A 14,934-nucleotide genomic window follows, 5' to 3' on the forward strand; every position below is an offset into this window, starting at 1 on the left:
GCTTTTTATTATATTTGCTGGTTTGTAGCCGCCTCTGCGTTGTACTCATGAAGAAGCTTGCAGAAGGATTTTGCATTCACAGCCGTCGAACGAGCGTGAGAGAGATGTGTAAATACATCCATCTATATGGCCCAGAATATGTTCTCCTTCACAAAACAGGAGGTCACTTAGTATGCCCACAGTTACAGCAAAACTGGAGTACAAAATAAATCTACTATATTCTTTTAAATTTAAAATTTTTTCTACAAATTAGAGAGTTCTACTTTTCGATTCCTACTTGATTCCTATTTATCGAAAATGGCTTCGAGTAACCCATCCAGAGATATCCCGAAGCTGTCTGTGGATACCCATCTTAAGACCAAGATCATGTCAAACCAGTCTTACTGATGGTATAAAGCTCACCGACAACTTTGGAGACATTTCGAGGTGGAGTTCAAAATTCTTAGAGAGTAGTCTAATTCTTGACTTTAGTATTCACTGAACTAAACTAATTTAGCAAGCGTATTAGGACGTCTATTTTCGTGTACAATCCGAATAAGTGTCTACCAGATTGTAAAACTGTTCAAAATTCCAGACGAACTTACCAGTTTACTGCATCCATTTCGAGTTCTTGATTCGCATGAATTGAAGCTGTATTAACCACATACGATTTATACCTGAATCAGACCTTATTGATTGATTTTTGTACAACTATCGGTTGTACCTAGGAACCAGTTGGAAGAACCACCATCGTCCACATTTCTTCTCACAGTTCTTTACTATTGACTATTATCGCAATGAAGTCTCTCACGACAAGATAGCGTCACGCCAATGAATTCTTTAAAGTATCATTTTTTAAAGTGACCAGTCGGAAATGAGCGTTTAAAATATTTCATTGGTTAATATTATTCTGAGCTAGCAAGCTAAGATTAAAAATTGAGTTTATACTCGTATTTATATTCCTCTCCTTTATCTAAAACTAAATTGCAGCCTGCAGTAAAATAAGAAATAAATCAGTGTATTGAGGCATTGATATAACACAAATGGCAAAACAGTGGGACAAAGTTTTAATCATAACAAGATATTGAAATAGCTGAGAGAATAAGGAGGGACCTCTCTACTATCATCAGCCTAAAGACTCTTATGGATCTGTAAGATACTTAAATATGGACGAACGGAAGCACCAACTTTAAACGAATTCGACTTCTCTTAGTCTCAGAGAACTTCTTTTTCCTTTGTTACCGCCAGCTGGTACCACTGTAAATACTTTAAAAGTTAATAATGGAAAATCTTTTTCCAGAACCACCTCTTCTGAGATCGTTATCCGACACAATTTTTACCACACGCAATTTACAAAGTGTTAATTTTTTCTTCGAGAGAGAACTTTGCTTCTAAAATGCCTTTTCATCTCACAGTAGATCTTACTTTAATCAACTTTAGAACTATTACTGATTATATATTTAACATTTGGTCTCTTTTTAAATGACAGACTAATTCGAATGCTTTTTAGATCGAAATAATGAAGCTGGACGAAAAGATTCTACCCTTTCTGGATTGCATAAAATAAAAGGAAATTGCAATAGCGACTTACATCCACGTCACTTTAGGACTAAGTGTGGTGAACTTTGAAAGATCTATGCCGAGATAAACATAGTTGATTTCTTATCATAGTGAGGACTAAATAAATACAAATCAAAATAGGTCGGATAGCTCTTAGACAAGACATGTATTTTGGAGAGCTAAAGACTAATTTTTTATATACAAGAATCTTCAAATCGTACACTGTGATAGCAATTTTATTTTTAGGAATTTGCAAAAACTCGACTGTGCCCAGCCACCATGAACCGCAGAGTGCAGCACGTTCCTGTACACAGACAACAATCGACAAGCAGACTAGCACCCAACATAACTGGAATATGTGCACATCCAAGCGTTCATTGCCACAAAGTTGCCGACAAGCCTATGACAATTATATGCACACGTGTGTGTGTGTGTGTACGAGTGCAGGGAATGCGTTCTTAGGCTTATCATTTTCAAGATCTCACCTGAGCAATGCCATTCGGCTTCATTTGCTTTGCTTTGCACTCGCTTCGATCTGTTTGATGCCACCACATTCAACGGAGAACAAACACACCGACACGCAAGGAATTCGGAATGCAATGCAAAATACGTTGAATGCGAATGAAATGGAACTGCTTCGATCACAGACCAATGGACGACAATGGACAATGGCCGGAAGGTGCATATAGGCAAAAAGAAACAACAACAAGAACGAAAAGGAAGGATTACAATTGAGGCAATGGCAAGCGTTTCATTTTATTGTTATTTTGTTGTTGTTATTGCAACTTGTAGGCCGACCATCACAACTAAATCATACACCTCATTGCAAAAGTTGTAGATTTTGCTTTTCGTTTTTGATTGGTAATCACTATATAGGTATGGGTACACCCATAAACATATGCTGTGCTGCACACAGGTCCACTTCCACATGTGATCGCAAATGAATTTGCACTTATTTCTTATTGAAGTCACAAAGTTGCATTTACACTCAAGCAACTCAGACAAATTCATCATCAAAGGAATATCCAATTTGGCTTCAACTGCTGCAATTCGAGTCCTCATTTTATTGCATTGCATTTTCGCTTTGCCTTCATCTGTAGGTAATTGACATGAACATGAAGCGAGTCCTTCTCCTTCGTCTTCTTTTTCTTCTTACTTCGTGAATTGCAAATATGCAGGTATGTGGGTTCAAAAGGTGCGTGCCGCATGTGGCGCAACTCCCTTGTTCCTGTCGCGTTTCTTTTAAATTTTTTGCCATTAGCGGCAGGGGCACTGAGCACTTCTGGATTGAAGGGTTCTTACTTATGCCAGTTGCTTGTGGTTGAGTCATAGGGTTCTGACATCGTTCTCATAACAATTTCATGAGTTCTAATCGACTAAAAGTGGAAAGTTGCTGGCACTTGCCACAGGAAGAGTGGTCCCTCTGACAGTCCTTTTTCAACGAAAATATCTATAAAATACTAGTGCTATAACTATTCGAAACAAAAGAAACGCTTGTTTCAATAAAAAAGTGAAATATTACTTCGTTAACTCGGGTCTAAACCGTATTTGATCTTCACAAAAACCTCTATAAAAAATATAGTTTTAGGATATATCGAGTGGTATAAAGGAATATAATTCCTTTTACTGAAAATGCTGCTGGAAAATGAACACACCTGAATATTCTTCAAAAGTCTTGTATACAGATACATTTCACAAAACTGACCAGAGTATAATAATTTAGGAACGCAGTCGTCCGTATGAAAACTCTCCCAGAACATCTTTTCCATAAAAGTCATGCCTTTGAACATGGCAAATTTTCTTTTGTTCTTTGCATATTACTTAAACAATTTCTTTGAATCGGAAGTTTTCAGATAGCATAATAGAATAACTTACTTGTCTTTTTCAAGTCGAGTAAACCCACATTAGAATATTATATTACCACGGAAATACTCTGCTTACATGTTTCAGGAACATTCCTAATGTTTATTTGCATATATTGTATTTGAGAAAACAGTGAAACCCAACCGAATCATATATTTTCTTCTATTTATTACCACATATTTTTCGCAAAATGGAGCAGACAAACAATTTCTGATTTTTTTAAATAAAAACAGCAAAAATATGCACACCATAGTAAGTGGAAATCATAAATTTCACAAATAACCACAAATTAAATGATATCTGCCATACAAATAGATCTTGAAACTTAAGGAACTTAAAAATTTCAAATTAAAAGTTTTCAAAACGTTTTTATATTTTTCTCATATTTTAGCCTATCTTTACATTGATCATTTTTTTTTTAAAGCAATACCAATATTTAAAGATATTTTGTCCTATTGGAAACTTGCTCACATCCATTTGATGTTTAACCACTTTGTGCTCGATTATTGTGTTTATCATTTGTAGTTTCCTCTACTCCGTTTGGTTTCCATAAATACACTTACGTAGATTTATTTTTCATTTAGTATTTACTACAGTTTGCTTTGCCAGCATGAAATCCAAGAACTCTATAACTCATTCATATAATTCAAATTGGAAGCCTTATATATGTGCATCATTCAAATAAACTACTTTATAACTAGTAAGAGCTGCAAACCAAATTTGCCAAGCAACAACCAGTTGATTTTCTACGATATGTCTATCAATTCTAAGATTTCGTTACTGATCTCATTCCAGTTGGGTTATGGAGCACAGCCACTGATCAAGTAGTCAAATCTCCTTAGAAAATCCTTTTATATTGTCTGCCATAGACTAGTCAGATTTTATACAGGAATTTCTAAATATATAATTTCTACTCATGGAAAAATCACACCCTGAATTTTGGAGATGTCATATCGGAACCTTCAGAAAATATATTGAATCTAAGGATTGAGAACTAAATCAGATCTAACAGGATCTCGAATATTGCCTACGACGTACCGTAGTTACCGAACTATACATATGTCGCTCCCGCTTACTCATTTCTCTTCTATTTATAGGTTACCGATTGTTCACATTCAAAAAATTAAAAACGAATATCAAGTACTTATACAACTAAACACGTTCTCTTACCAAAGGATTGTGCCATTGCTTAAGGTCTTTGATATATATATCATTTAATAAACGAATTTAATAATTTTCTTTATTTTGTGACTTTCTTAATAGGGATTAACTCCTCCTTTGCAAAAAAGAAAAATATGTAGTTGTCTCGAAGCTAAGATCTGGGATGAATTATGTCTTCTATGTGGTCTGGCTCGCTCTAATTAACTGAGCGGAGCGGAAGCTTGGCTTACAATTACTAAAAGTTTGACAGTTTTCCTTCGATAACATTCTTGGTACTGATAGTTTGAATATTTTGTAGAATAAGAGAAAATCATATAGTATTTCTACTTCGTCGTTATTCAGTATTTTTTTTTAACTTTTTCTCTCTTTTGTACTCTTAACTTGTCGCTGTCGAATTCAAAGTGACCTCGAATATCAATGGATCAATCGGTTATTATCTTACAACTGGATATACCGTCGTAGTTGTCATACTTTTCAGAATATGATGAATAAATAAATGTTTTACACGATGTTACTCTTCCATATAAACAATAATATTAATTTTACCTTGCATCTAATTAAGACATTAAAACGTATATTTACAGCGGCTTTAACCTTGTAGTGACACCTCAAGTGTAATTGTAAAATTGAATGAAATTTGTAAATACCTAAATATTTACCCAGTTTAATGTTAGATAAACTATTTTTCATTTTACATATCATGGACTCGGGCAAACTAATAAAATATCTCTATATGTTCTGATAAGATAACTCACAAATGATGATTTAAATTGCGACATCACGAACTAAATTCCAGTTGGATTGCGTTTGTCAGCCAATTTACATAACACAAGTGCATTGCAGAAAGGGAAAATTAAATATTTCGGTATGTTCAAATTCAAATCTGTAAGTGGAAAATTCGAGTCACTTCGAAGAAAATCGTAATCATAAATGTAATTTTTTTAATGTGTATATTAGGTACCAATTGGGTATTGGGTTGGTTGTCTTTTGCACTTACCTGTAGTCTGTTCTCTTGGGAGAACGGTTTCTCAGCCACAATGTGAAATAAATTTGAAACCAGTGTAGTTAAAAATTTGAAATTCAGTGATATTAATTTATTAAATTATTTAAACAAAATTAATTGAAATGATTTATAAATAGTACAAGCTTTATATTCCTTTCCCAAGTAAGTATGTGTTGGGAGGCCAGGCACACTCAACACCTCTCCTATTGCGACACTATATATATTTGAAAGAAAACTACAAATTAACTTCAAATTTTATTTAATTATAACGAATCCTATCTCTTGCAATTGGAGTTGTATAATCTCAAGTGAATGGACTTGATGTTGTCAGCTCAGTAGTCGGATCCATCACATCACAGGTAAAAGTATGCGATCCGGCATCACTCATAGAAATCTCGTCACTTGTTGAGTCACAAACAAATCCACTGGGTAAATGAACCACTTGACCAGTGGGATGTAAGACGCCAAGACCATTTGGAATATCGTGCGACTTAAGTAAGCGAGCCGTACATCATAGACAAAGTGATGTGGAACCACAACTGGGTGCACGTGTTGTGCTCGCTTCCATACAGATGGCGTTGAATTCGGTAAACTCGAAATCCTCCTTACAGAACTATACAGAAGGTCTATGCTCAGATTACGGTTTGTCAACATTACACACAGCCGATATTGAGTCGATGGACAAGTAAATGCAGCTCGTTATCTGTAAATAGACAGATGTAAATTGTTTAAAACAAGGTTTTAGAAAATGAAGACATTAGATCAAAGTGTTAATATAAGCTTAAAAATGTCCTCCAAAAAACTATACAACTACAAAGTAGTCTGGAATAATAAGCCGACAGTTACTTTAAAATTTAATCCGCCAAAAATAGAATAAAACTGTAACAATAAAACTTCTGATAAATCCCAAGAATAGCATCCTCAATCTCGTTTTGCACACTTACTGTCAGCTTGTTTCTTAAGAAAATGTGTGTCGAAAATCATTTTCAATGTTAATTAACTGTAAACTACATACATTCGCAGTAAAAAATGCCCGTAAGATGTACAAAATTCGAGATTTTTAGCATATAAAGTTGATTTTCAACGCCTTCAAAATTCATGATTTATGACAATGTGTCACAACTTTTCAGGTATTCAAAGTAGGCAAAGCTGACAAAGCGCGGACTTTAGCACTAACAAACTTAGCTTTGCAAAGCCGCGTCCGTCAAAGAATTCACCAGCAATTTCCGTTATACAGCGGTGTGTCTAACATGTTAATTGGGTGATGGAGGTAGATTAGGTACGGATGTGGGAGATTTACTGGCGATCGCTGCAAGAGTGCCGATCCTAACAATTCGGGATGTATGTTTTATGCTAAGCTTGTATGAATGTATGGATTAATGGATTAATGGATTAATGGAGATTATGCTAGTATGTAGGCGTGATTTAGTGTGTGGCTTTAATGCGTGATAGCGTGTGATTTATGCGCGATCATGATGGTATTTTTTAAAGGATTTTTGCGGATATTTTACCTAAAGATACGCTTTATTTGCGGCTGAAAACTAACACAGTTTATGTTTTGATGTTTTAAGAAACAAGTTTGGTTAAAAATTTGTGCGAATTTCTTATTTCATTCTACATATGTGTGTGGCCGCACTTTAATAGGCCACATTCTTCTGTATTGCTCCATTCGGCAGTACTCGAAGTGAATGTGATCGATCGCAGTCGGTTTCGTGTTTTTGTATATTTACAAAATATGACTGCCAGTTCACACTGCTTCGTAAATAGACCATCTGTTGATCATCACTACTGTCCGAGAATGAAAAGCAACGGCTGCAGCGTAATTATTACATGAGAAATATACTCGTATATAGCACGTTCAATAATCTGGTGTGTGGTTTAAGTGAATATGCAGCACTTTCATACGTAAACACATACAGTTATGGCATGTAGAATTCTTAACATTGCAGTAGAGCTCATGGTTGCCCATTTTCTTTGCAATTGAACGGCTCACTCTCAGCGTATTTGTCCGTGGGCACGGAGTTTACAGGCAAAAATCAATGTTTTCACTGAATTTACTCTTGTTTGTATTTCACTTTTTTCACTTCTTAATTTTTTTATTGTTGTTTGTGTTGTTGGCCAGTTGCATGCTTCACGCTGTTGCGATCATCTGCAGATGTTATTTTTAACGTTGGATTGTATACGGATCTGTAAATCCTCTCCTTTCTTATTGATATCTCTTAAATCGAACCTAATCAAAGTACAGGATTTCCAATTTTTTAATCAGGAAAATATTTCAACTGTGTTAAATTTGAATTTATAAATGCTATAAATAACGTTCATGTACATATATTTTTATACATATATAGATATTCAAGTGTCTGCACCAAATAAATAATAAAAAATTGCGCATTTTAAAGAGTCGTTGGATATCGCTTGGAAATAGTCACACTGATCGCTTTCTAATAATGACATCATCTCAACCGTGCTGATCAACCAGAAGTGTGCTAAATTGATTTAAAAATAAATAATTAACTAAAAAAACCCATTTCGATTGGCAGCTGCCTTGTCTACTAGTTTAACTTGACCAAGCGGATGTCGTAACTGCGGAATGCTGTTAACTCTGGTTTGCAGAAGAATGAATGCATGCGATTGAGATTAGCGGAAGTGCAATCAATTGCAGCAGCAGTTTTTTACGCTCTTTCCCCCTAACTATAATTGTAACTAGAGAATTCATATTTAATTATTATATCGCATTAAATTAATATTACACTCAATGAAGACCATAAATAAAACCAAACTACATAGATACAACATAGTTATATTGCTGAATTATTGTGGTGTACAACATTTAATTGATTTATTAACATAAGCGGAAGCGTTTAATTAGTTGTGAGCAACTGACACCACAAATTATTGCAAAGTGAATGTGAGAAAGCAATTTTTCCAATGTATATGTATATATTATACTACAAATCCTCATTTATTGTACTTATGTATGTATATGTATTTGCAAGCAATTCTATTGAATTCAACATTTCACATTATTATACATATATATAGTATCCACGTAGACATGTATTTATATATGCATATTATTTAATCAAGCGTGTCGAAGAGATCATTGTGAACAATATTGCGGATCATTGCACAATTCGGTCGATATTAATATAAGCAATATCTCGATCAATAAACACATACATATCTGTGTGTATATAATTTAAATAATCGTGTATCTTTAAATCTGTTATGGTGTTTATTAATAAATTTCTGAAACGATTTCAACGTTAATTAATCTACTATTATCGTAAAACATAATCCAATCAATTCCATAAGAAGTACGGAGTAAAAACAGCAACTCTTCTATATTTAGTTTTTTTCTGTAGACTAAGAAATTTAAATTTAATTTTCAAGGTATGTCACTTGTCAAGATGTCGTTTTCAGGATTTAGCATTCACTGACTAAGTATAATTCTCGATTTAACTGCGCAACTTTGCAAATAGTTTCGAAAGTAGCACAGAAATTGAGGGATGATCCTTAGACTGGTACGAGTATTCTGGCATTTCTATTAGTATTTTGGTTTGCATTAACGCGATGCTTTGTGGTCAAAAGTGTTTATTATAATCTCTACAAAACAGTGAAAAATTTTGACAGAGATCCGAGAGGACACTTTCAATGTTCCTCATTTCAATATTCTTCGCTCTCTTTTAAAGCGATTCGAATTGTTTTAAAGTAAAGTAAAGTCTAAAAGAAAGTAGCTTTTTAGGAGAGAAAAACAATGTTCTGGAAATTTTAAAGTGATCTAACCCTTTACGTAAAAGAAGTGTATTTTTAAAACTAATTTGGACTTATTGTATTTTTATCTTAATATTTATATAAAATGATCCTTACATCACTTCTTTTCAGGCCCATTAATAATATAAGTATGATTCTATTGAGAATATAATTAATTTCTGATAAAGAATCAGTAGATCAAACGATTTAATTAGTTATTTCTGCGATAAGAAATCGCAAATAGGCTTTTGATATTTGAAAGCTTTAAGAGTGTTTCACATAAACGTTTGATTTATGAATTTAGCCATTAATGAATACTTTCATTTACGTAAATTACCAACTAAGAACTATTTTTTCTGCATACACACATATATTAAAAGGAAACACACATAATCCAATGTAAATATGTAAATGCTTTTAATAAGCACACAAAGCTTTTAGCCATCAAGTGCGCTGCGATGTTCCCAGCAACAACTAACGAAGCGCTGCAAAGCAAATCCGGCTGGCCAACATTTGTTTGTAATTTCATAATGGCTCATAAGCTGAAAATTATATTAAAATATAAATTTTATTACAATAAACAGAGGAAGTGAGCGCGGACAGCACTGTGCGCCTGTGTTAGTGACTATATGTTTAGATGTGTTTGAGCAATTTTCTATGGAAATCGCATAGCTTTCAACTGAAAATTAAATGCGAATTCAAATTGCCAATGATTATGAGCTGAACGAGTGTACTCAGCGCACTGTGGCCCTGGTTTGCCACGCTCAGATTGCTGATCAGTCAGTGTGAATCTTTGTGTAAGTATGCCAGCAATATTACCAGTCAGCAGCATTGACTGCAGTTGCGCATCGCCTTTCAGCATGGCAAATGCATGTGCCTTGTAGCATGCCAAAAATACATCGTCCAAATAGTCGACGGATTAAGAGTTATTCTAATAGAAAAATCTAATTTTCTGCTCTTAAGATTCGCTTCAAAAGGTTGTGCAATAGAGTTGAAAGGATTATAACAGATAATACGTTTAGATACTTGGTGCAATAACAACAATATACATTTTAAAGCCATAACAGCATCGCTTTCATTTGTTCCTATATAAGAACGCTGCGGAAATGCAAATCGTGGACTATTTCGTGAGTGTTCAAAGAACCGCAGCCATCTTCGTTTAGAATACTAATTATGTAAGCAAACAAAAATGTAATAGAGCTAAGAAATGTATAATCCCAGAATTCTTTCGCGGCTTCCTTATGCCAATTGAGTTTCGAACAACTAAGAATCAGCCCATAATATTTAGTCCATATAAATCAGATAATTGCAATCCAGTGTAGTATTCTTACAAAAAAATGAACCTATTGTTTATATGAAATATTCCTTCCTCTCGGTCTGATTGAAATCTGAAATTCTTTGAAAACAAAGCTGCAAAAGACAGACTGACTTAGTTGTTGAAAAGTTTCCTGAATCAAAGTTGGATTAATTTTCGGTGACATCATTTCAGCCACCATCTATTTATCATCTATTTAAGGTGAGAGATCAAGAAGGAATCTCTAGGACCAGATCTGAAGACCGGTGGAGTTATATATAGATCCGAAGCTCAATTCATGCAGCCTCTGGCGCACGTTTGAAATTTGGCTCTAACTACAAAACAAATGTACTATAACTGCTACTCTTTTTCCTACAGGGTATACACTCATACTAGAAATTTCTATGTATTTTAACAGTGCAGAATCCAAGTTTATTTTTAGACTTTAATTTGCCATATTCCCATTTTGTTACTTCCTTTTTAAAGTCCACTACAGTCATGCCTCTGCCAATTCAATGAAATTCGGTTTTGTTGTTGCCATCGTCAGCATGCGATAGAACTTGTAGCACGTGTAGTCCATGCATTAGCATTACAAATGAAATGACCAATTCTATGGTTATAACGTTATAAGGCGATCAGTGTGGAAAATATTTAAATTAAATTGCGAATTGCGAGTGGAAATCGTTTCGTGTAAATTAATTAATTAATGAACGTGTACCATTGGCGAAGTGAAAATAAACGCAGACGGAGATACAGCGAGCTGATAAGAATTAATTTTCTGTGAATGAGCGCGTGTGTCTAAATATATGCACATAATTGTATTTGTTAATAAAGATTAAAGAATATTGGGATTAAGATAAAATTTAATGAATTTGGATGTGTTGATTTGTGGCACATTTGAAGTTGTCAGCCAAGAGATTTCGTGTGCGAGCGGTTGTGGGTACAGATATACATATGTATGTACATATATTAAAATTTAGTCTTAGTTATAAGATTGAAGGTGCTGTTTGCTATTTTTTAAGAAAATATTATGTATTCGAAATACATTAATTCAGAAATGAAAAAACACGAGATAGTCGTAGTAATCAATTTCGGAGAGCATATGACTACGATCTGAGGTGTGTGGGTTCTAGATGCGGCCATGATCAAATATGAGATTGAGCGAAATTTTTTTCTAATGTGTTAGAAATATCCATATTTTCAGCGTTCTCATGAGATGACATGTAAGTCACCAACATATATGTGGCATTTAACAAATTTAAATTTGCTCCCAGAAAAAAGGTGTAATTTTTCAATTTAGGCAATGATTCTCAGTTAATGATTAAAATTGAGGGGCACATGAAATTTATTTATATATTTATATAAATATGCAATTTGTGGATGCCACACAGCGTTGGGTTGGTGGAAAATCATCGAATATTTGTACGATTTGTGGACCCTACCACAACTGCCTAGCTAACAAAGTCGGAATTCCGTAAAGTGTAAAATGGCATGGAATTTCCTTGCAGCCACAAGCAATTGCACATAACAAGAACAAGTACTTGACTCCACGTTGCAAGTACGAGCATCAGAGCTCTCATGTTGCGGCGTATCATAAAGTAAAGCTTGTGGTTTAAGCTACGGAGCAACGTTTTGCAAAACAACCACCAAATGTGTGGCAACAACAACAGACATTGCACATAAAATCTAATTGAATTGCTGAGAAATTTCACTACCAGAAAGCAATTTCAATGGCAAGCATGAGAGGTGTGTGTGGCAAAACAGCAAAGTGCCTACCACAAACTACTACAAGCCAGCAAAGCTACCAAATACCAAGTCGGTACTAAGTGCAAATGCCCCCTATGGAATGTCTGGGCAGCCTATAAATGTAAATACCTAAACCAGTTTTCTCAAGCATACAAACAGACACACATACATACAGATACATGAAGAAGAATACCTTCAGCTGAAAGAAGAATATGGCAAGCAGCATAATCCAAAATACCACAGCGTTTAAGATGTGCACTAGGTATAGGTTGCCACTAAAGCTGCCAAGCCACAATTTTCCAAAAATAAGCGCACAAAAACTAAAAGAGTGAATAAAAGCAAACCAGAAGAAGAGAAAAAATTTTGCAGTAAGTTCAGCCTGGAGCTGGGTAACTGGAGCTGCGCATATACATCAGTCATGTGGCATGCAATAAAAGCACTGTGGCTGCAATGGATTAGAATTCGTGTGAAACAACTCAACTTCATTATTCGCATTTCAATTTCATTTGGCCGTCATTATTGCTGCGCTGTTTTCGATTTCCTTATTATTCTTCGTTTGGGTATTGCTTTACTCTTCCTCCTTACTGACACTCTTTGTGTTCTTGGCGGTTTTTTTTTCGTTTTTTTCTTTACTTGAAGCAGCACTTTGTACAGGTTACAGAGCTGCAGCGCATCAGCGTTTTTTATTTGGTTTTCCTTCGAACTTTATTTTTGCTTGCTTCCTTTCCTTAGCTTTTGTTCTTCTTTGTTTTCCTTTGGTTTTATTTTCGTTTATTTGTTTTTTGTAATGCAACTTTAGTCATTCAACTGAAAACTTGCGCGCTTAAGCGCAGCTCTGGCCGCTCATATAAACTTGGCTCATTTTGTTCGCTTCCTTTTTGTTGACGTACGCGCCTCTTCGGCTGCCAACCGTATGTGCACAAAAATATTTTCAGATTCCCACGCTATAATGGCCAGTTCTTTCTTGCAGCTACGAGGGTAAATAATTGTATTTTGAGTTTGTTCCTCATTCTCCTACTGAGATGTTCAATTTAGCGAAGGTCCGAACCTCATGAAAATTTGAAATATATATATTTGAAGACTAAACCCACACGATTCTGAAGACCTCACTGATAAGCTATATTACGTCTCTATCTAAAGTGTCGGTCATTGTGGAAATTCGTTAATGCTTAAATAATCTCACAGTATACTATCTGTCAGTCAGAAGTTCTGTTGTGATGATAATTTATAACGGTCATTAAAGGAAACCTCAAATCTAACCTAAATTAACGACGCTGGTTTGAAAAGTTTAATGATAAAATAAAGATGAAATGGTATAATGAAACTACTTTCCAAACCAGCGTCGTCAATTTAGGTTAGGTTTAGCTCGAAACATATTATTTACCCTCTTGAGTCACAGCTGACTACAAAACACCCCTTTATAAACATATCTATATACTTTTATGTATCTATATTATTATACTGCGCCTTCTCATTTACGATGATTCTTTAGTCTAGATTTCTCTGACATTGCGATAGTGTTGTCTACTCTCCAACAATTATATTAACTTTCTGAAATTCCTCTTTGTTTGCATTTCTATTTTCTAATTTTAAATCATTCAATTCTTTCTTAAGGTTCGCGCCTTAGCTTCTCTATTCTTCTACTTTTTTTTAATACCACGAGTGTTCTTCAGAAAGACCTTTGGGATTCTCAGCAGGAGCGCTGTTGCATTGCTCGGACAGTGCATTTTGTAATCCAACGTGGTACCTCTTAGGACCCGCTTGAGCCTCCATTCGCAATTCACATTCAACTACGTCGTTGGGTAGTCTATTTAGTACTTCTAACTTCTTTTTATTTTCATGCATATCTTTCATCCTCTCATGACAACTCTCCACCGCTTTGACCCTTCTGCGTGAATATCTTTCTACAGTCACTTTCTAATTTGGAATTCTCATATAAATTCCTCAAGTCAAAATGGGCTTGCAGCACCGTTGCACACAAAGTAAAGTCATTCTGCTACTTCTACTTCTTCAATTCTTAAAGAGTGTATAGTAACATGCTGCTGTCGCACGTTCGCCTTCCGCCTGACGCAAGTCCAGTTGCCACAAGTTGTGATTGTCGTTAGCCACGTTAAGTAGTCGGCGTTGACTCTTTGAGTGCACAAAAGCGTGGAGATGCCATTGTGGCAGACAGAAGACTTTGTGCTAGAGGCAGCTGTGTGGCATTGTCCGCAGCTGCAGGCGCTGTGCTTGCAACACCCCGTGTCACGTCATGAAGCGCTGCTGGTCTGTTGGTGCTGTTCAGGTTTTATTCTATACTATATTCTAAATGAGTCTGCACGGATTTTATGGATGCAAATCAAGTTGAGCGGACATTTAAAATAGTAAAATTAATTGAATGCTCACCAGTCATCGAACCGGCGCATTTTTTTGTTGCCACTGCATTACCTGCTTGTGTGTTTGTGGCGGATTCTAAGGCATATTTGCAGTTGTGTGTTTATTTAAAGACTTCCATGTATTTTTCTTCCATGTGACTTTGCAACAGAGAGGCTTTGTTGGTATTGGCGTTGTAATTAGTCGTAGTAAAAAATAAAAA

At 35.1% G+C, this 14,934-nt stretch overlaps 1 protein-coding gene across 3 annotated transcripts in view; it reads right to left on the minus strand.

Annotated features, from left to right (window-relative positions):
- Positions 1 to 5,628: 5,628 nt before the first annotated feature.
- LOC128921795 (division abnormally delayed protein-like) overlaps positions 5,629 to 14,934 on the minus strand; it is a 289,849-nt gene continuing 280,543 nt past the window's right edge. For all 3 annotated transcript variants that reach the window (XM_054230179.1, XM_054230180.1, XM_054230181.1), the window contains exon 4: positions 5,629 to 6,269. In XM_054230179.1, coding sequence (XP_054086154.1) covers positions 6,220 to 6,269 — 50 coding nt within the window. In that variant the 3' untranslated portion in view covers positions 5,629 to 6,219. The remainder of the gene's footprint in view (positions 6,270 to 14,934) is intronic.

Source organism: Zeugodacus cucurbitae, chromosome 4 (assembly GCF_028554725.1).
Source record: "Zeugodacus cucurbitae isolate PBARC_wt_2022May chromosome 4, idZeuCucr1.2, whole genome shotgun sequence".
Taxonomy (NCBI): Eukaryota; Metazoa; Arthropoda; class Insecta; order Diptera; family Tephritidae; genus Zeugodacus; species Zeugodacus cucurbitae.